The following is a 21975-nucleotide window of genomic DNA, read 5'->3' on the forward strand; positions in this document are numbered from 1 at the left end:
TTCTCTCAGGCATGGGAAGTGGAGCAACAGACGGAGAGAGGCATGAGAACACAAAGGAGGAAGCACACCATTGCCAAGATCCCAAGGAAGAAGGATGGAGAGGCTGGCAGTCCTGCCTGGCCACCAGCCAGTTTCCTGATGAAGGTGGCCAAATCCTCTTGCCTGGTCTGTACATGTTGCTGTGGGGGAGTGGTGGGGAGGGAAGGGCTTGCTTGCTGAACTGGGGTCTAGAATGGGAAGGGTACCTTTCTGCAGATCCCATTTGGACTCTCCACTCTAACAAGTGAGGTATCTGATTTTCTCCCTGGGGCCTTTCTCTACTCCCCCTTCCTCTACTCCACCCCTCTTTCATCTCTCTGCTACCACCTGGGTCCTATTGCTTGGCACCCAACCAACTAGATGCTGCCATGCTTGGCAGAGCTGCACTGGCACATGAACAGTTTCTCAGATCCTGGCACTGCGGCAAACCCAGAGCCGCCAAACATGCTCATGACCGCCACTTGGCGGCAGTGAGAGAAGGGGCAGCACTGCCAGGCGTTGGGTGGAGCTCTGTGCTGGAGACTGGCACCAGAGGGTGCCCCATCAGCAGGGCTGAATCAGTTCTCTCCGGCCCATCCCCCCTCCGCCTTCCTCTCAGCTGGACAGCTACCTCTCGCCAACCCTTACAGCCCCCAAGAAAGGGATTTAGATGGTGCCACACTCAGTTTAAACAACTATTTCAACAGAAGCTGGAGCACAGAGGAAAAGGGCATAGGTGAGAGCCACACCCAAGGCTCCAGGCCAGTGCACTGTACTTTTTGGTCATCAAGGATAGAAAAAATCCTAGGAGGGTGAAATGAGATCCTGGATAGAGGCAAGCCAGCTGTTGTCCCAAAGATGGTGCCAGAAGAGATTGGAAGGGAAAAAGTAGGAAGGAGAGACCCTCAGGCCCTGCTATTGGGTGATGAGGTGGTTTGTTCTTATATGTATTTCTTTCTGCCCTGTGCCTCGTAATTGGCTGACCTGTGGTTGAGATGAACCACTTTTTCCCCCTTTTTAAAAAGCCCATATTTGGTAACTGTCCTAGAAAGATGAAAAGGTGCTCTAGGTCTAGAGATAGGCAGATGTTAGAAAGACAAAGGCACCTTGGACTTGTCCTTCCAGAAATTTTATTCAAGGAGATTTTTTGTTTAGGAATTTCTCAACGGAACTCCAGTTAGAGTTGGATAAATTTCTGTGTTTTGAAATCCACCCCAGAAGGCAGACCATGAATCAGCAGTGAGCCCTGGTAGAGAGGCAGGCCCCCAGGAGCAGAATCCCAGCACCTGTGTTGACACAGATCAGACCTGTGCCTCCAGAGGCAGTGCCATCGGCAGTCCCGCAGAACTGGACCTCAAGCCTCCACCTGGAAGAACTTCTGGCAGATTGGGCTTTCCTTGCTTCCTGGGTAGCTGAAGACTGTGGGGCAGTGACTAGGAAGCAATTCAGGTAGAATTGGCTCTGGGTGGTGGGGGAGGCTGGGCAGCTCTCCTGGGGGACAGGACCTGCCCAGAGGGAAGTGAAGCCATTGCCCGTGCTGGGCTGAGCTACTTGGAGCTGGGGGAGTTCTGATTTCAGCATCTCAGGACTTGGAATGAAGCTTCAGAAGAAGCAAGGTGGGAAAAAAGAAAAAGGAAAAGAAGGAGCAAGATGGTTTCCACAGCAGAGGAGAAAGCAGTGTGCTCAGCCAGTCAAGGGGGTGAGTGGACAATGGTTATAATTTTTCTTCTATTCAAGGACAGCCGACATAAGCAGAAGGCACAGTCAGATTTCCAAAATATTGGAGGGGGTGGGGGATGTTGGGGTAATGGAGACAATCTGAGGTGATGCTAGGCCCCTGTGTGACAGCCCCTGGTGTGAGGGCTGGCCCTGGGCTGGAGAGTTGGGGGCACATCGCAGATGTAAGTGGGGCTGAGTGAACATTAAATTAGTGTTCTCATGCTCCAGAGAGCACAGGATCACTTCAGGAGTTTCTGATTCAGTGAGTCTGGGGTGTGGCTCAGGAATGTGCATTTTATGAAGTGCTCAAGTGACCATGACACAGGTGGACGAACCTTTGAGAAACTGTCCTAAGAGATGTCAGTCACCTTGTAGACAGTTGATCTAGTCTGGAGTGATCATGCCTTTTGAATCTTTCTTTCTCCTCCCCCAGCTATAGTCATGCCTTTATGTCATCACACATGCGATACGTGTCGTGGGATGTGTGGATGTGTTTTAGGTGGGGCAGCATGAAGGGGTGGTTGTGAAGTGAAATCAGACAGATTTAACTTGTGAGTTAGATCTATGCTTGCCGTTGGCAGTAACATGATGATGGTTGGCTACTTTGTGTTTCTGAAGCCTCACCACTGAGAACCTGTCAGGAAGTTGCTGTCTGTGGTCCTGTCAGATTGGTGTGGATTCTGTGGCTCCATGCAGGATGTATCCTAGTTACACCTCTCTCTTGAGGCAGGTCAGGAACCCAGTCCTGAGAGTAGGTAAGCAGAGTGCAGTGCCTAGCCTACTGCTGATACTCAGCAAGTTGCAGAAGATGCTGTCATTTGAGCCCTTGGTGGACTGTCCAGGAGTGAGCGCAGTGCAGGTCCTCCCAGTTGAGAAAACATGATGCAGGTTTGGGTCTCAGGGAGGGGCTATAGATGATGTGGGCCGTGCCAAGCTCCTGCTAATTACTTGTTGGTCTCGGGTCACTTTCCCCCTCACTTTCTTTCTGGTCCACGGATAACCAACTTGCTTCCCCACTTAGCTTCTAGCTAGATAACCTCTCCATGGTTGGGAAGCCGCAAGAAACACCAGGCTCAGACTACTGTCCGTCCTTGTGTGGACGGCTGTCTGAGTCGTCTATATGGAGAATGAGGGGGAGGGTACTCACCCAATCTTGTGTTCTCCCCATAAAGTTAGTCTCTCCCTGGGAGGTGTTCCCCGGGGATCACTTCCCACGTTTCCGAAAACTTGATGAGTCATAGTCTAGGTCTTCTACCCATGTCCTCTCCTTGGCTTTTCTTTTATCTGACCCTTTCAGTGTATAATTCTGTAGACCCATAGGCTGGGTCTGTACCCTCCTTGTTGTAGCCAGAGCTTCCTTGGTATTGGGGGGCATTGTTCCCTACTCAGTCCTCTAGAAATGCCTTCCTCCTGGCTTGTAAGTTTCTCACTATTGTTCCCCTTTGGCAGTTTGAGCTTCTCACCACAACCCAGGGAGAAATCCTCTCTAGTACCTGGCCCTTCCTGTAACACAGGGTCCTAGCCCAGTTTATCCATGTTGCATATGTTTCCCCCAAGTTTCCTCCTGATTTCTCTTCCACATTCCCTCCCCTCCCTAGTGTCACACTACAAAGGAATATGAGATCCTTTCCCCATGGATTAATGTTCAGCATTTAGTCACCTTTTATGACACTGCTTACACTACCTTGTGTTTAAGCTTTTCCATGTATTGGAGTGTGTTTCTACTTCGGGGAGTGTTGGTGCTGGGTCTGGGACATGTCCCTGTGCCTGCATGCCCATGGGGCCTATGCCTGTGGGCATTCATGTGTATCTCTGAAGCTCCCTCTATGCAATTTTGCTTCTGGCTGATGGTGTGCTTGCTTGTTTTGTTGGTGCAGTCATATACCCAGAGGTCTGTACTTCGGGTGTACATATCTACTCAGGGGTGAATGATTGATTGCCTCGGTGAATGTCTTTTAAAACTTTTAAAACAGATCCGGGTGGTGAAAATTTGGGAAATCGGTGATCTCTAAGCCCTGAAAGTGGTTATGGAAAAATACAAGGAATTAGGGAGGTGGGTGCTATTGTGCCTGGAATAACTGACTTTTTTTGTTGTTCTTGTGCATGCTTCTGTAAGTACACTCAAGGAGCTAGAGGGTGAGGGGAACAGGTTTCTCTCTGTGGTCCTATTGCATACTCTGCCCCATTTGGCCACTAAGGCTTCAGATTTTCTCATATTCTTCTACAGACTTTGGTTTTTATTCCTACTTGAGAATTGGGTACCTTAAGCCATCCCCTCCCAGACCATGGTTTAGAGCAAAGACAGCCAAGATCATTTGCACCTCCTGCCCTTCTGATACTGACCCTGGCAATAAGTAGGGCAGACCAGAATTTGGTGGTGTAGGACCCACATATGTCACCCTAGGCCTTTGCCCCAAGCTGTGGAAGACCAACCTTAGGAACTGGCAGTTCAGGTTCACTTTAGGGCTATGAAGTGTTCTACAGAATAGGTGTTGCTGTGTCAGGAGCTTGAGTTGGGTTTACTGCTCCACAGGGGAAGCAATGCGATTTAACCCAGGTGACTTGGAGTTCACCTCTAGCAGTCTGCGAAGGGCTGTGCTGACTCAGCCTTCTGTCCATCAGAACAGCTCACTGTGCATCTCTGGAGCGGGAGTGCTGCTGCTGACTTCTGGTCTCAGAAAGGGGCTGGGAGGATGCTTCCAGCTGCTGGGAATCTGGAATGGTGTACCCTCCTGAAGCATGTTGATTGACCTGAGTCAGCAGTCAGCCAGGCTCTTGTGTCCTCAGCCACAGGGTTCCTGATAAGGACAGTTGCTCCTATCTACTATTGTGAATGTACTTGGTGTCTCCAGGCCAGCGTATCTGGTGTAAGAGAATGGCTCTAACTAAAGCCAAGCTACACTGGCTGTAAACCCCTAAAATGCATGACACCATACCTCTAATCATCCCATACTAGGTGTTTGCCAAGGTTTTCTTTAAAAGGTTTCCTTTTTTTCATCCTACTTGTTCCTAATTTTGGGGGGTTTTGTTTTCAACTTTGATACACGAGTCACATTCCCAGAGAGCACAGAGTGAAAAAGCTTCTTTCCTCATACACATGCTACTAAGAAAATAGTTTTATACACAGAATTCAACAGGAGAAAAAGGGTAGGGACGAAGGTAGGGAAAGAGATGTCGAGAAGTGGGGGGCGGTGGCAGCGAGAGCTGGACAACAGGACGAGTTTCTCTCCTCTTGCCTGCAGTTGTGACTGGCATTTTTGTCACCATCAGAATAACTAATTCCACCCCACCCTGGTTTGCTAGAGTTGGAGCTTTTAATTTTAGAAATGAAGAGGACCTAAAGTGAGATTCGCAGAACACATGGGACTAGGGAAAGCCATTTTCCCTTCCCCTCTTCCCGTCCGTCTTTTCTGCACGTAAGCCACTGCTTTGGTGTTAACATGTTCACAGAGTGGAGCGACAGAGACTGGGAAATCTAAATCCAAGGCTGCCTGAGTGTGTGTGTGTGTGTGTGTGTGTGTGTGTGTGAGAGAGAGAGAGAGAGAGAGAGAGAAATGGAGAGAGAGAGAGAGAGAGAGAGAAATGGAGAGAGAGAGTGGAAGATACCTGAAGGTGGACAGTCTAAAAGCAGACTCCCTCAGGAGTTCTTAGGGACAAGGGTAGGAGGGGAAACGATCTGGAGGACTGAGAAAGCTTTGTGGGCTTTTCTTCACCAAAATAAATCACCTGCTTCTCCACCCTATGCCACTGTAGCTGGGCTTTGGTGTTGCTGCGTGTACCACCTGATGCTTACAGAGACCATTAGGACAGAGGTGGGGAGCCCTGTCCCAGCTCATTCCTCTTCTGTTGGTTCAGAGATCCACTTTGTGCTTCAGTCATCTCCTTGCCCACCCATCCCCCTGCAATCATCAGTTCTGGCCCCCATGGGCCTCACAATGGGCCCCAACTCCTTTGGGTGTACGCCCAGTAGCTGCTGCTTACTGGAAGGGCTGAGCTGGGTTGAAGGGAAGAGGGGCCTGGGCAGAGGACAAGGAGCAAGTACACAGATAGGGAGCAAGGGTCCCCAAAGGCAAAGAGGTTTAAGAAGTGACCAAAAATGTGAAGGGGCTGCTAGGGAGGGGCTTGTGAAGGGGGTGAATGAGAAGAAATGGTGGCTAGCTACATGAAAAAGCACACCCAAGCTCCAAAAACCAAACTGCCCTGTCAGCCCCTTTCCTCCTGGCACTGCCAAGATATTCTTGGCAGCACTGGCTTTCCTAACTCACAGCTGGGAATGAGGGGATGGATGTTACCTCCCCTGATGCTCAATTCAGGGGCAAGGATGCCTCTTCCCAGTCTCCAGGCTCTTCTCCTCATTACCAGCTCCCACTTGAGGCTGGACATGACCTGGGCAAGGCTGCACTGCTGTCTCCAGGGCCGCCACACCCATGCAAGGACTTAAAGCCATTTGATCTTCCAAAGATGAGGTGCTTTAAAGAAACCCTTAAAATGGGAAGTGACACAAACAGGAAAAAACCACTTGTTTGATGAGTTTTCAGGGGTTTTTCCCCCCTAGTATTTTCCAAGTTTGTTTCTCTTTAGTTCATTCTTCTGGTCTCTCCATCTCTTGCTCCCATGCACATGTGTGTGCTCTCTTTTTTGGTTGTGTGTATGTTTCAGTTTTTGTTGTTTTTTTTTTAAAGAACTTTGGATTTGCCGTTGGTGGGCAGCGCCGGTCCCAGAGGCTGGACCTCCACATGGCAGGGCTGGGACAAGGGGCAGGCCCACGGCTGCTGAGAGGATCTCTGTGTTTAAAGCCTTTGAGAATAAGTTACTGCAGTTCCCAGGGTGCAGGGTGGGGTTGGCAGAGGGGTTCCTGGTGGCAGCTTCCCCTAGAGTCCAGGCCACAGGGGCTCCCCTGTCAGGCAAGGAAGTTACGGGGAGGGGGTGGGGTGGTGTGAGGAGAGTGACCTGGGAGCACTCCTCCCCACTGCCAGCCTAAAGTTTGGTTAGGTTTGTGGGCTCCCTGCCCGTCCCAGGCTCCAACCTTGGGAGCCAACTGGGTATTTGGAAAGTTTTTGAGCAATATGGTACTCAGACAAGGGGGCAGAAAGAAGGGGGAATGGTGGTTTACTTTCTTTCCTCCTTCTTTGTCTTGGGTTTTCTTTTTCCTTTTGGTGTTTTTTCAGTGGAACAGCATAGGACACATGTATTTGTGTGTGTGTTTATAGGAGTTGGGGGGAACTGGGAATTCAGCAGTGAAAAGGTTGTAGAAAGATCAAGGATAGATTCTAGGTATAGTGGGCAAGGCAGACATGAATAAATGATCAAGATGACAAATTAGGGTGTGTCTAAGAAGACATAGGGCAAGGGGTTGTGGAGGAGAGGTGTCTGGTGGGGGAAGGCAGGACTCTGCTGGAGGTGGGGTGTGGGAAGCCCATTGAGGGTGGGATTGAGAGATTCCCATGAGGTGGGTGGAGCCGAAGGTTGGGGTGAGGGATCTAAGCTCCCACCAAACACCCCTTGGTGTAAGAGGAGCCCCGAGGCCTTCCCCTCTCCCAGGATCTTGGTTTATCTGTTTATAAAGCTAGAAGTGTAGAGGTAGTAGTAGTTTTTGGGTTGGAGTCCGTGTGAGGTAATCTTGCTTCCTCTTTGGCAAAAGCCACGGCAGCCGTGGCAGCAGTGGCTGCGTTGGTGACAGTGATGGGTGGGCCCCCTGGGGGTGGGGCCGCCTTGCGCCTGTGGGCCGAGGAGCGCAGGTGGGAGGCCAGGGCTTCACGCCCACTCAGCAGCACCTCACATGCTAGGCAGTGGTAGGTGCAGATGGGCACCCGCAGAGGTGGGGGCATGGAACCCCCAGAGCTCCTCCCAAAGAAGCAGAAGGATCTCTGATGAGCCATGGCCTGGGCCTCCCCGTCAAATGTCATCTTGCACTGGCGGCACAAGTAGCGGTGGGTCACATCCACGGTGGAGATGCCAGTGCTGCCGGTGAGCAGCTCGTCGGCCTCCCCGGCCTCCCCCTCCCCTGGAATGGGCAGTTCGGGAGGCTTTGGAGGGGCTGTGGTTGTGGGCTCGGGAGGCTGGGGTGGAGACTGGAGGAGGGCACTGGGGAGCAGTCCGATGAGGGTCTGAGGTATCATGGGGTTCACAGGAAATAGCCCCTTCTTCATACCATAAAGCTGTTGGAAGTAGGCCCCCTGTAGCTGGGGGCCAAAGACGGCCGGCGGTGTGGCCCCTCCTGCAGGGGGCAGTGGAAAGGGCAGGAATTGGCCCCCCAGCAGGGCTGGGACAGTGGCCTTCAATGCTTTGAGGTTCTTGAGGGCATCAGTGGAAGAGTTGGTGGGGGCTGCAATTGGCTTTCGCTCACCAGATACCTTGTCCCCAGAGGGCTCAGTAGGCGGGCACGGGGTGGGGTCAGTGGTGCCTGCTGTGGAGGTGTTGGTTTGGTTGGGCACAGGTCTCTGAGGTAAGGGGCAGCCTGGGCCAGCAGTCTGGACCACTGCGGTAGCAGGCAGGACGGAAGTGGCGAGGCCAAGGAGGCCTGAGGAGGCTGCAGGGCCTAGGAAGATAAAGGAATGATGGATTAGTCACATCCTAGCCCCTCGTCCTTCTTGCTCTAGGCCACCTCCAGCCTCACTCACCCATTCCCACCATCTAGCCTCTGTGCTCCCTCCCCTCCCTTCTTTCCCCCAAGAGCCTGGAACAAAGGCAGGCCACAGGAGACTGGAGATGGGAAGAGTCAAAAAGGAAAAGGAAGGACATTAGAGGTTCTCTGAATTCCAGCTCCTCCCAATCTTCCACTCACCTGAATTAAAAGGAGCTAAGCTGCCCAGTGGAGGCTGGGCCAGAGCTGGGCTGGACAAGAGAACTGGGGCCAGGCGAGGCAGGGCTGGGGCAGCCCCAAGGGGCATAGAGGCAGGTGTATTGGCAGGTGGGGCCTTGGAAACCTGGGATGCCTCAGGTGCTGGGGCCAAGTCGTAGCACTTGTTTTCACTCTTTAGCTGGACTCGGACTGCCTCCTTGAGTTTGGCCAGGTGCTGGCGGGAAAAGAGATGGCCTCGGCAAGAGACATAGAAGTCATACTTGACATCACAGTAGGGGCAGTCGGTGCGCTGGGCTCCCAAGGGGCCCTCACTGCTGCCCCCAGCCCCACCAGCTGCTGCCCCCTGCAGTTTGGCCTTCTTTTCCTTGGCACGAGCATTCTGGAACCAGACCTGGATGACTCTTTTGGGCAACCCAATCTCCTCCCCCAGCACCTCACACTCCTGCATGGTGGGGGTGCGGTAGGCTTCATAGCAGGCTTTCATGATCTTCAGCTGCAGGCTGCTCATCTGGGTCCTGTAGCGCCGCTGCCCCATTCCATCTGGAAGCCCGGCCCCACCTCCGGGTGCCCCACTGGTCCCTCCAGCCCCAGGGGACTCTGGTTCGGCCAGGCTGGAAGCAGAGGAATCACTTAGATCCCCTGCACATGGACTGCAAGCCTCACTCTCTGGAGAAGCTTTTGCAGGCTCCTCTGGGCCCTCATCCTCACTGGGGGGTAGAGGAGGGGGAGGAGGAGGTGGGAGAGGTAGAGGTGGCTCTAGTGTTGGGGCGGTAGCCTCTTTCCCAGGAGGAAGGAAAGGCAGGGACCCCACAGTAGAGGTGACTGTAGGGAAGGGAAAAGCAGGTGCTTCTCTCTTTGGGGCCTCTCTCCCTGTCCCATCATCCACCTTGCCCAACAAGAGGTTGAACTTGGAGAAGGGTGCAGGAGTGGGTGGGACAGGGGGCTTGACTGCAGGATTGGGCACTCCCCCAGGGGTGCTTCGAAATTGGCCTTTCCTTTCTCGGGCCCTAGTATTCTGGAACCAGACCTGCACCACTCGCTTTTTTAGCCCCACCTCCTCAGAGATGCAGTCGAGCATCTTTCTTGTGGGATTGGAGTCCTGCATATACCAGCGGTACAGGATCTCCAGCTGTTCCGGCAGGATAGTCGTACGCAGGCGCTTGTCCCTGGGGGGCTCACCCTCCCCTCCACCCCCTGCTTCACTGCCAGTGGGGGACAGACTGTCATCCTCATGCTTGCGTTTGAGGGGTGGCCCTGGCACTGGTGGAGTGCCTGCCACCAGGGGGTTTCGGTCCCCAAACACCAGCAAGGGCAGATCAAGGAGGTGGGGGGCAGCGCTGGGCTGCACTGATGGCAGGAAATGTAGTCGGCGATGACTGGTCAGGAGGTCCTGGTTGGGGAAAGACATGGTGCACTGGTCGCAGGTGTGGACTGGGAAAGGTGAGGGAGGAGCCCTCCCTTCGGGCTCTCTGCCTTCTGGCTTTGTTGCTTCTGCTTGGCTCAGCTCTTCCCTGCCTGGAAGTTCTGGTGATGGTCCCTCAGGCTCTGCTGGGGGTTCCAGGCCCTGTCCCTCCTCTGCATCTTCCTCTTCTACCTCTTCCTCCTCTTCCCCTCTCTCTGCCTCTTCCTCTTCCTCTTCCGGGGACTGGTCATCATAGCATTTCTTAAGGTGTCGCACCAACTCAAAAACACAGGAGAAGGTGGTGTGGCAGCGCCTGCAGCCAGAGACTCCCCCAGTACTTCCTGCAGTTGGTGCAGGCCCCCCCTCGCTGGCATTTTTTCGTGCTTTCTGGCGGGCATTTTGGAACCACACTACCACCACACGGCTAGCCAGGCCCAAGAGACTTGCAAGCCGCTCCACCTCCCCGTCCTTGGGGTAGGCACTGGTCTCAAAGAAGGACTGCAGAGCCTGGGTCTGGAACTCAGTGAACTTGGTTCTGGAGAATCGGCGGCCTGCAGGCACTAGGAGAGGAAGATTCCCTCTGGAGTGTTCTTCCTCCTCTGGGGGCCAGCGTCCTCCTGCCCGGCTTCGCTCCTCGGGGGCATGGGCTCCCCCTGTCTCAGGCTCTGGCACCAGGAAGGGTGGACCCAGTGGGGGAGCAGGTGAGTCCAGAGACCCATCAGGTGGTTTGGGGGGCTCTGCAGGGGGCGGGTATAGGCTATCATAGCTCTTTCGAAACTGAGCAGCATAACGGCTCAGGGCCTCAAAGGGCAGAAAGCGGCGGTGGACATGCTCCTCGTGTGTCTTGAGGATGAGCATGTTAGAGAAGAGTTTCCCACAGGCCCCACAAGCCAGCTTATCCCCACCCGCAAGGGCCTCTGGTGGGGGTGGGGTTGGAGGAGGGGGTACTGCTTGTTTCCCTTCATTGTACTGGATCACCAGCTCAAAGCCGAAGTTTTCTAGGAGGGCTTTGGCTGCAGTGCGGGCTGCCTCACTGGGCGTTGGTTGTGGGGGTGAGGCTGGCCCTGCTTCAGTTCCCTCTTCAGCCACAGGGGGGTGCTCCCATTCCTGCTCAGCCAGCTCAACCTTTGGGGGTGGGGGTGGGGGAGGAGGGGTGGCAGCTGGCAGGGACAGCAGGGGTGCAGGCCCAGCTAGTGCCAGCTTGGGCCCCACCTTGAGGTCATGAAGGTAAAAGGGAAGGAGCAGCTGCTGCTGCTGGAGCTTAAGCAGTGATTCGGGCACCAAAGGGAAGGGGGGCAGGACCGGTGGGGTGAAGAGTGGGGCTGGGAATCGGTGCAGGTCCAAGGGAGGGGGAGGAGGGGACAGGAAGGGCAATCCAGATATGAAGCCACTGGGATTGGGGCTCTTCTTCTCAGTACCCGCCTCCCCCTCAGTCTCTTCTTTGGGCTCTTCCTGGCCACGCTCTGACCCCTCAGGCTTGGCATCAGTCTTGGCTCCCCGTGAGCGAGTCTGGTGCAGAACTGAGCGCATGTGGATCTCCAGGGTAGAGCTTTGGTTGTAGGAGACTCGGCAGACTGTGCACTTAAAGGGCTTGTCTGTGGCAGCAGGGGTGGCAGGTGCCGTACCAGCCTCTCCCCGGGCAGGGCCAGAGGGGTCAATGGCAGCCTTCTTCATCTTGTGCAGGTGGGAGACTGAGTTATAATGGACCAGGAGGATGTTCTTCTGCGTGAAGGATTCCTTACACACAGTGCACTTATAGGGCCGGGCAGGGTCGAGAAACTTGTCCAGGGCAAAGTTAGTGGTCTTCCGATAGGTCAAAGGGTGGCGAGAGTCAGCTGGAGCTACTTCTGTAGGGCGGGGCTCTCCAGCAGTCCCCTCTTCCTCCTCAGCTGTAGGGGGTGGAGGAGCCATTTCTTCAGCCTGGGCATCAGGTCGAGGGGCTGGAGATGGGGCTGGAGATGGGGCTGGAGAGGGGCCTTGGTCAGGGCTTCCTGTGGGCTTGTCTGGGGTCTCAGCTGAGGGCAGGGGTGGCTCAGGAAGAGGATTGGGATTGGCTTCTGGGGTCAGGTGAGGGCCTTCTAGGGGAGAGAAGGAGTTGCAGTGAGAAGTGAACTTTGAGTCAGACCCCACCCACTTAGTATCTACGGCAACTATCCTGGACTTAGTTGCCTTCAGACCTTCTTGGTCTGTGGAGCCCAGGTCCCCTTTTCCTGCCACCTTGGGAGGTTTGCCATCCTCTTCCTTACCTGCTGCCTGGTCTCTGTTGGGTGCGGGCTCTGGCCCAGGAGCCAGGGGCTCTGGGACATCCCCCAGAGGGCTGAGAGAGGGCCCAGGCAGCACTTTGGTCATAAAGGTCATCTCTACAGTTGTGGCCTGTAATGGAAGAAATCCTGCTGACTTTCCTCCCACCTCCGACTGGACCACCTCCGACTGCCCAGCCCCTTTCCACAGCTTAGCCTCCTCTCTGGACAAACCTCCTACTAACTTCTGCTTTTCCCACAAAGGAGAGGGCCTGGGCTGCACCTCTCCTGTCAGGCAGCCCAGGCCTGCTGTTGAAGAGCTCTTACAGGACCTAATGGAAGTGAAGGAAATGCTGAGCTTCCTCACAGGCGAGTAGAGGCAGCTAGATAAGCTCCACTCTGAGGTTCCCGCCAACTCTAAAATCCACCTTCGAATCTGTGAAATCCTGTTTCCTTCACCAACACCCTCACCTAACACCCCTGCCTCCGCCTCCCCTCTCGCCCCTCCTTCCTGGCCCTGACAGGGTCCCCTGGATGGGTCCTCACCCAGCTTGTACTCACCACAAGCAGTAGCTTCTCAACACACTCAGGCACCACATTGTGAAGGTGGCAAAGGTGGAAGTGCAGGGCAGGCTGGCCCACCAGCTGCTCCTGGCACAGTGGACACCTGTACGTGGGTTGCACTGAGTGCTGAGAGAGTGCATGAGCCCGCACCTGGTCTGACTCCGGGCTAAGGAAGCTGCAGTATGGACAGCAGTATACCTAAGGGAAGATGGGCAGTGGAGGGGGTGTCAGGGATGCGTGGGACCTACCATCACTCAACCTTTGGGGCTCTGGACACAGCATAATCCCCCACTACCAATAAAGGAGAGCTCAAGAGGAAGGCACTACTGTGGGCCCAGCTACAGTCCCGAAAGCTGGCTCCTCCCTCCTTTCCCATGGACTGCGACACTTGCCTTCATTCTTTGTTAGGCCCTCTCCCCTCCATCCTGGCCTGTCTGTCTTTCCTTGGCCTTGCTGCCCTCCTCAGTTCTCCAGACGACAGTATGACCCTGGATCTACCTCCACAGGATTTCGTTTTCTTTCCTTATCCACCCTCACACTGCCTGTATCTTCTCCCTGACATGGCCCTGGTTCCCTCTGGTACTTCCTGGGCCGAGTCTCCCTCATCCTGGCTCACTGTGCCTCCCCAAGGTCCCTGAACTTAGTGCCTCAGGTGGGGTCCCTCCCTACCTTTCTGTTCAGGAGCCAGCTCATTCTTCCTCAGAGGCTCAGCAGTTTCCACTTTCTTTTCCTTCTTTCTTTCATTTTTCTTCCCTTCTTAATGTAAACAACCACCATAGCTCCCCCAGTGGTTTAAAAAATTCTGACCTGGCTCTGTTAGCGCATTCCCACCCACACCTCTGGAGGGTGGGACTGGGGAGCCTGGGTGGGGCCTTGAAGGACGCTCTGCTCCCGCCTTACTCACTTGACTGCCTGACCTCCAGCCTGCTTTGTCTCCCTGGCTCACTCCTTTTCCTGCCCCCTGTGCCATTAGTCCCGGCCTGCGTGCCAGGAAGGGGATGCTCATCTCAATGCACCTAGGCCTAGGAGCAGACATCTGGAGTGGGTCTGCTGTGGGAACAGGAGTTAGGAAGTAGAAAGCTGAGCATATAAGCCATTACTGCAGCAGTTTGCAGGAAGACAGACATAAAAAATACTGCATATTGCAGTCCAGTTTAGAGAACTGTGAGGCACAGGATGGTACCTCAAGACCACAGTCTGGGAGTCCCCTCAAAATCAATATTTTCAGGCCACACACAGAGTTGAACTCCTGGGGTGTGGCTAGGTCAGGCAGAGGCCTGGGTCCTGGAGACTTAGAGATTTGCAGAGGTAGCTGTCTGGGTGAATCATCAGGGTCGGTGCCTATACTCTCAGGGAGGAGGTGCCAGGACACTTCCGCCCAGGCTCAGGGCTTTCTGGAGGACAGGAACATCCACATCTAGTTGTCTTTCTGCTCAGAGCAAATAAAGAGCTGGGCAGTAGCTAGTTTTTTGTTTTTGCCTTTCCTCTTCATGTCTTCACTTCTCTGTGTCACTTCATGTCCTCTCTTCACTGCAGTCTTTCCTGTCTTCAATACAGCTTCTCTCTTTACCTTTACTTTCAGAGTCCCTTCCTGTCATCTCCCCTGCACTCCATCCTTGGGGGCCAGCTCTGCCCCCTGTCAGTGCTAAAGACCCATAACTGGGCCTAGGTGGAATTTCTTAAATGTTGTATTCTGAGTGCAGTAAGTCACAAGCATGACAAAATTAGGTCTGCCTTTGTTTGGTCTGAAATCTCTCTAAAGCTCTGCTGATTAGAATTTCAGCCTTTAGAACATGAGCAGATCTCAGGAAAACCAGACCCCCCGCCCCAGCTCTTCCCAGTTACCCCAGTTCTGACCGTGGTCTGGCTGGCACTGTCTCCAGGGAGGCCAGTCTTGTTCTCTGCCTCTTCAGAAGCTGAAGATGAAAGGAGAGACTGAGAGACTGTACAGACCTCCCTCTTCCTTTCACAGACCCCCAGCTCTTAAGATGACCTGATTTGTAGCACAGAGCTTCCAGGGTAGGGGGTTGGGCTCTGGGAGAAGGGAGGAAGGGCAGGAAAGTACAGGGCTACACTGAGCACAGTGAGGGAGACTGGCTCAGCAGGGCTGTTCCCAGGTTAGAGGGATGGCCAGGTTAGGGTCCTCAAAGAGAACAGGAGCACCCAGCTTCTATGGCTCTCCCTCTCCTCTGTGTCCTTTTTTTGATCACGTCGGTTCCTTTATCACAGGCCTTGCTGGGTGTCTGGATTATTGCAAGGTCCCATGAGCATCTCAGAATGTATTAGGATTGGGGATGTGGAGGGCAAGGGACGGAGGGAAATGAACCAGATGAGCAACTCACCCAATTGTTCTGTCTTGTTCTGGGCATCTTTCTCAGGGGTGGGTGGCTCAGCTGAGGGGGTAGCAGGAACCTTCCCTGTGTAGAATGAAGAGAGAGTCAGCTTAACAAGGATGAAGCATCAGGAATGGGAGGAGACAGGGCAGAGAAAGCAGTGCAAGCAGCCAGTCAACGAGAAAGAGAACGGATGGATGAATCAACAGGCCGGGGAGACAAAAAGAAACACAGAGAACAAGGGGAAAAATTAGTGTTAGAATTGGTAGGGCCTAAGAAATTATCTCTGGCAGTCCAGCCCCTGTCACTTAGAGATGAGCAAACAGCCCTGGCTGGAGTGGCTCAGTGGAAGGTGACAGAAACAAGACCAAACTCGGCTCCTTGTGTTGACTGATCCTGGAGGCCAGGAGCCCAGAAATGTGGAGCAAGGGGCGCTGAAGAAGGAAGGTGAGGTCGGATGGAAGCAGCTGCGGCAAGCAGGAGGTGGCTGGTCTAACTGTGAGAGGAGATTACCACTCAAGTAAGAATTGACAGATGTGTAAGAATTTATTTTCGGTGGCGGCCTAATTAAAGTGTTAAAGTTCCTTAACTCCATTCAGCCTTGCGCCAGGATCGTTAGCTATTGATCTGGGCCCCTCTGGCACTTAACTCCAGCCAGCATATTGGCAATTCAATTAGCACCAGTCAATGCTTTCTGTTCCTGGTTCCTGCTGCCTGTGCCCTCACCCTCACTTACCACTGGCCTCTGTGAAGCCCAGATACCTGTGCCCACCCCTGACAGCTCTTCCCAGGCCCTTCTCCTGGACCCTCTAATCAATGGCGCCTGGTGGGCCCTTCCCAGTTTCTGCAGGTACAACCTGAGCCACCTAAGGGGGACCCTGAGCCCAGACTTCAGGCTGAAGACCTCTGAGGAGACAGGAAAGACTGGGGAGCTTGTCAAGGGCTTCCCATCTGTGCTGCCTTCAGGCCAGGCTCACGGCTCCCGTCAGTTTCTAATATGTCCTGGACCACTGTTTTCTTTCTGCCTCTCTGTCCTTCCTGAGCAGCTCCCGCCCACCTCCCACACGGATTTGCTAGGACACTGGTCACTACTTGGAATCACCCAGTGACTTCCTCATCTCTCTTCCTGTTCTCTTTTGTCCACCCAGCAAATTTACTGCCCTCCTCTGCCTCCTCCCTCCAACAACCTCTTGTTCCCCCCTTCGCTGTGGCCACCCCACTGTTCCCGAAATCCAGATTTGTCACCCCTTCACAGCAACTTTCCACCTGCTACTGAGTGCCCTTAGACTGGTGCCTCCTTCCTTGTATAACTTTCTCATCAGCCCCCTGGCTCCCGTGCCAACTGCTCTCCCTGCCCAGCCCTTCCCCTCCAGTCTCCTGGTTCTCACCTGGAGTCCGGAGCTGCCCATGGCTGAAGCTCAGGATGCTCTGAAGAGCTGAGAGCCCTTCCTCGGCTGCCGGGCCACTCTGTAGCAGCTGCAGTCGCCGCTGAGCCTGGGCATCGCGGTGGGCTGGTGCTCGCAGGTGCTGCAGCACTGCCAGGCGGGAGGGCGTCTCCCAGGCACAAAGCAGGCAGCGGAACAGCCCCAGCTCTGCCCCTGCCGCTGCCCCCTCCATCTCCAGCAGAAACTGGAAAAATGGAAAGACTGCTCAGGCCCAGCAGGAACAGATGCCTCCAAATCTTGGGGGACTCCTTTGCCTTCCCCAAGGGAGCTTCCAAGCCCCTCTATTCTTTCCTAAGGCCATCTGAGTATTACAGCTTTTTCTCCCCAATCTTCTTTTCCTCCTACTCATCCTGGGTCTCTCCTAGTTTGTGAATGGAATCTGGTTCTGTTCTCAATCTTCTGGTGATAAAATGGACTGAGCAGAGGCAGATTCTGCCCTCGAGCCCCAAATACCCAAAAAGCTGAATAAAGTACTGGATTCAATTCATCTGAGTCCATCATCTGTGGTCTTTTTCTCAGCATCTTTTTTCCTGACTAGTGTATTGCCTTGGTGCATATGTACCCTTTTCTCCAATTCTGCCACCTGGGTTTTTTCCATCACTTTCCCATTCTGCCTATTCATCCCCATCTCCTCTGCCCTCTCTCTGGGGTCTGTCCGCTCTGCCCTTCAAACCCCAGGCCCTCCTGCCCCTCACCTTATAGACCTGGCTGTTTTCCTCATGGGCTGCACCCCGGATGTGCAGCTGCATCTTCTCCTTGCTGTTGGACTCAAAGTCACAGATGTTGCAGCGCAGGTGCAAGGGGAGCACAGACCCATAAGGAGTTCCATCTCCCAGGGGCATGGGGGAGGGGGTGCCCATGGCCCCACCCCCCTCCCTTAGGTGGGCTGCCAGCTGGTACTTCTGAGCATGTTTGTCAGTCTTGAGGTGGAGCTGGAAATTGGCCTTGAGCTGGGTGCTATAGCAGCAGAGCTTGCAGCGGTGGGTGTCCCCGGCCACCTCCTTCCATTCGGCCTCTGGCAGACTGCGGCCCACACTGCAGTGGTAGAGCAGCAGCTCCAGGTTGTCCGTGCTGAAGGCCTGGCACACAAGGCAGCGGAACACCTTCAGGAATGGGCTGTCGTCTGGGGGTGGCGAGGTGGGTAGGCCATCGGACAAGGAGCCCAGAAGCTGACTTTGAGGCAGGTGGGTGTCCGGGGAGAGGCTGCCAGGGGCTAGGGGACAGAGATGGGTTAGTGGCCCGAGAAGGAGCGGAGCAGGGTCCATTTGGTCTGTGGGAATGTGGGTGGTGGGTAAATGAGGACAGTGCTGAGGGCACCAAGGTTACCTAAGTGGGGGGCTGGCCCTTGGGAAGAGCGCAGGGAATGGAGTTTGGCCCTGGAATGGGGAGAGAAGCAGAGCCTGTGGAGCTTACCAGGTGTGGGGAACTTGCGGGCAGGCGCTCCAAGGTGGTGGAAGCCATTGAGAAGCAGCTGGGCTTCCAGGGGTTTGTCTGGTCTCAGCCCAGGGCCAGGTAAGGGAGCCTGGGGCTGCCCTAGGGCCTGTGGCCCAAAGTACTGGAAGAGTTCAGGGGGAGTGGCAGGGGCAGCCCCTCCTGGGGGCGGAGGGCCTGGCCCCACCAGCCCAGGTGGCAGGCCCAGCGGCAGCCCCTGGTGGAGCATGAGGACATTCTGCATGTGCTTCTCAGAGGTCATGTGGATGCGCAGGTTTCGAGAGATGTTGGTCTCGTAGCTGCACACCTTGCACTGCCAGGATGATTTGGTCTTGGGTTCCTTGTCTCCCGCGGAGGGTGGGAGCGATGCCTCTGGGGGGCTTCCCTGCCCACCAGGCCCAGCCTGGAAGCCCTGCAAGTTGGCCAGGTGTTTGTCAGACTGCATGTGGATGCTGAGGTTGCCCTTGGTGGTGGTGGAATAGTTGCAGATGTCACAGCGATAGGGCTTGTAGCCACAGTTATAACTCTCTCCCCGTGCGAGGCGGGGGTGGGCCCCCCCAGCACTGCAGTAGCTGCAGTGACTGTTGCTCTCAGGGTGTTTTTCCCGCATGTGCACATCCAGGGTCTGCTGGTACTTGTAGTGCCAGTTGCACTTGGGACACTTGAGTGTCTTGCAGGAGTTGCGTGAGTGTAGCAGAGACATGTGGCTAGACAGGCTGAGGCCCTGGAAGGCTGTAGGGGCTGGGGCGTAGTCGTCAGCTAGGCGGTATGGCTGGGGTGGGTCACTGGGGTCTTCGGGAGAGCCCACTGGGGCGGGGAGAGTGCCCCCTTCCTTGGAGGTGGGTGAGCTTTGGTTGAGTGGGGGGCAGAGCCCTCCATCCTCTTCTTGGCCCTCGGGGAACCAATCTGGCCCTGCCTCACCTGCTGCCATTGGCAATTCTTTGGCTTGGGTTGGGCTGGGGTCCCAGATGGCTGGGGTTGTGGATGGGGAGGGTGGACTGGGGGCCATGACTTCTTCTGTGGGCAGTACAAGGGCCTGGGTTTCTGCCGCAGGGGGGCCTTCCTCTGTCTGGACTGCAATCACCTCCAGGTTCATTGTGCTGCTGTTGTCCAGGGGTATTTCTGAAGGTGGGCAAGCAGGTGGTTTTGGTTCCAGAAAGCTTAGGAGGGCCATGCAACCCTCGTCCCCTTCATGGAGCACAGCTGGGTTGCCTGGCAGGCCCTGGTGTTGAGCAGGGGTTAACTTCACCCCATGAGACTGCATATGACCCATAAAGGCCTGGAGCCGGCTGAAACCCAGGCGGCACAGGAGGCAGAGCCAGAACAGTGCCCTGTGGTCTCCCCGCCTGCTCCCAATGGGGCCATCTTTGGGATCTCCAGGTGGGTTTGGAGCCAGCTGGTAGCTCCTGAAGGCTCCATCCCTTCCCTCGCAGGCGACCAGAGATGGCGCTGAGGTATCATGGGACAGAATTTGGTCAGAAGAAATAAAGCCTTGGATTGGGTCAAAGCCATGTTGAATGTGAAGGGCAGTGAGGTGTGCAGGGGGTGGGTGGGGTAGGCTGGGCTCTTCCTTGATGCCCGCCTCTCCCCAGGGGAAGCCCTTTGGTAACAGCAGTTCACTGCCACCTGTCAGGGCCAACTTGGCCCCTAGGCAGGCCTCACCGTCAGCTGTGAAGAATAAATGGTTACTTAGGTCCACAGGAGGGAGCCCTCCTTCTCCCTTCCCCTGCTCCTGGTCTTCTTCCACCCCCAGGTCCTTTGGTGGGAAGCCATCACAGCCAGGCTCTTCTCGGGGCTCCCCAATCTCCTTTGGTGGGACGAGGCCACAACCTGACTCCAGGGGCTGTCCCCCTGGCTCCGAGGGCCTCATGCTCTCAGAGGTCGAAGAGGCAGCAGGGGGATCTTTGGTGACAGGATTAGCTGGGGTGCCAGGGGCGGAGATGTTTGGAGGCAGAGACTGGGCATTGTGCCCAGGGGGTGGGGTGGTGCCAGCAGTAGAGGATGCGCTAAGGGTGGCCATGGCAGATGGAGGAGTGCTGGGGGTTCATTTCAGCGTGACAGCCAGTACCCTGTAGGGGAAACACAGAGAGGGCGGTGCTGTCAGAGGTAGCAGGGGAGACATAGGCAGTTAGCTCTCCTGCTACTCCAGTCCCACTCTCTTCTCTGAGCACCAGGCTCAGGTACCCCTTTGCCAACTTGAAGCTTCACTTAGTGTCTAACAGTCTTCCAACTTAACATGTCTAAAATCAGAACTCTTTATTGCTTCCCTGAATTTATTCTTCCCCATCTTTCCTATCTCAGAATTTGGTGCCACCATTTATCTGGTTGCTTAGGCTAAAAAACTAAAAGTTTTCTTTTACCCCACCGTATGCAATTTGACAGCAACCTCTCAAACATGTGAACCTCCCTTCCCCCATTTATCTTTGTCTACGCCAGCACTATCCTGGCCCCAGTCATTCTCATCTCTCTCCTGAACTAATGGCAATGGATAGCCCCTTGGCTCCTACTTCTACCACTGCCCCTCCAATCCAGTTTCTTCCTACCCAGCAACCAGGATGAGTTTTCATTTAATTCTCAGTTATGAAAAATGTCAAACATAGTCCTGGCTGGTGTAGCTCAGTGGATTGAGTGCCGACCCGCAAACCAAAGGGTCACTGGTTTGATTCCCAGTCAGGGCACATGCCTGAGTTGCTGGCCAGGTCCCCAGTAGGGGGCCTGTGAGAGGCAACCACACATTGATGTTTCTCTCCCTCCCTCTCTCCCTCCTTTCCTCTCTGTAAAAATAAATAAAATCTTTTTAAAAATGTCAAACATATATAAACCAAAAATATAAAGAATACTTTTGTACTCATCACTCTGCCTCAATAGTCACCAACTCATGGCCAGTCTTGTATATATCCTTACCCAATCCCCCCTCTTTCCTGTGTGGTTTTAAAGCAAACTTCATAGAGAATCATCTTTTAAAATGTAAATCAGCCCTGGCTGGTGTGGCTCAGTGGACTGAGTGCTGGGCTGCGAACCAAAAGGTCACTGGTTCGATTCCTAGTCAGGGCACATGTGTTGCGGAGCAGGTCCCCTATTGATGTATCTCTTGCACGTTGGTGTTTCTTTCCCTTTCCCCCTCCCTTGCCCTCTCTTTTAAAATAAATAAATAAAATGTAGATCATACTATATTCTGCTTAAAACCCATCAATGATTTCTCACTGCCTTGTGAATAAAATCTAGACTCCTTCCCCGTATTTGCAAAAGGGCCTATCTGATCTGACGCCTGCTTCTCTGCTTTCCACACTGCCATTTGGCTGGCCATCCCTAGCCCACTGGTGTTCTTGTTGCTCAAACACACCAAGTTCATGTCTGCCTTAGAGCCTTGCCCAAGCTGTTTCCTCTGCCTGGAATGCTCTTCCCCGACCTCTGCCTGGTGGTTCCTTGTCATTCAAGTCTCTGCTCAAATATAGCCAACAGGCTTTTCCTCTCTACAGAAGCTAAACAACCTTGGGAGGTTACTTTCTTAGGGATTTTATACCACCTGGTATTTCTGCTTTACTGATTTCTCCCTCCTAGAAGGGAAGTTCCATGAGAGCAGGAACTGTCTGCTTTATTCACTCCCTTATCGCTAGCACTGAGAAAGATGGCTGCCTCATAGTCAATACATGTCTACTGAATGAATGAGCTCTGGGAAAGACCCTCAGATTTTCTAAGCACTGAAGAGGTCATTTCCCTCAGTCAAGGTCTTCTTTCCAGAGAGGCTACAGTGAAATTCCCATGGGCCTGTAGGCACCATGCTGCTCGCAGACACCTGCCAGACCTATCTCTGGTCACAAGTGTGCGGAATTGGTGAGAGTTCCCCTGGCCAGCTGAAAGACAACTGTTCTTATGTGATTAGCTTCCCCAAAGATACAAAAGATATTAATAGTAACAATATAGTAGCAATAGCAACAATAGCTATTAGTAACAGCTATTAAGGTTGGTCCTGGCACTGTGCTAAATGCTTTACATCACCTCATTTAATCTCACAACAACC

The 21975-nt window shown here is 54.1% G+C and overlaps 1 protein-coding gene across 5 annotated transcripts in view; it reads right to left on the minus strand.

Annotated features, from left to right (window-relative positions):
- Nucleotides 1-4688: 4688 nt before the first annotated feature.
- ZFHX2 (zinc finger homeobox 2) overlaps nt 4689-21975 on the minus strand; it is a 31311-nt gene continuing 14024 nt past the window's right edge. For all 5 annotated transcript variants that reach the window (XM_045841205.1, XM_045841208.1, XM_045841204.1 and 2 more), the window contains exons 2-10: nt 17937-20023; nt 17219-17736; nt 16467-16707; nt 15088-15162; nt 14603-14661; nt 12743-12943; nt 12188-12314; nt 8522-12019; nt 4689-8275 (exon numbers count right to left, since the gene is read on the minus strand). In XM_045841205.1, the coding sequence (XP_045697161.1) occupies nt 7296-8275; nt 8522-12019; nt 12188-12314; nt 12743-12943; nt 14603-14661; nt 15088-15162; nt 16467-16707; nt 17219-17736; nt 17937-19974 (7737 nt within the window). In that variant the 5' untranslated portion in view covers nt 19975-20023 and the 3' untranslated portion in view covers nt 4689-7295. The remainder of the gene's footprint in view (nt 8276-8521; nt 12020-12187; nt 12315-12742; nt 12944-14602; nt 14662-15087; nt 15163-16466; nt 16708-17218; nt 17737-17936; nt 20024-21975) is intronic.

This window comes from Phyllostomus hastatus, unplaced genomic scaffold (assembly GCF_019186645.2).
Source record: "Phyllostomus hastatus isolate PE091 unplaced genomic scaffold, TTU_PhHast_1.1 phas_contig_348, whole genome shotgun sequence".
Taxonomy (NCBI): Eukaryota; Metazoa; Chordata; class Mammalia; order Chiroptera; family Phyllostomidae; genus Phyllostomus; species Phyllostomus hastatus.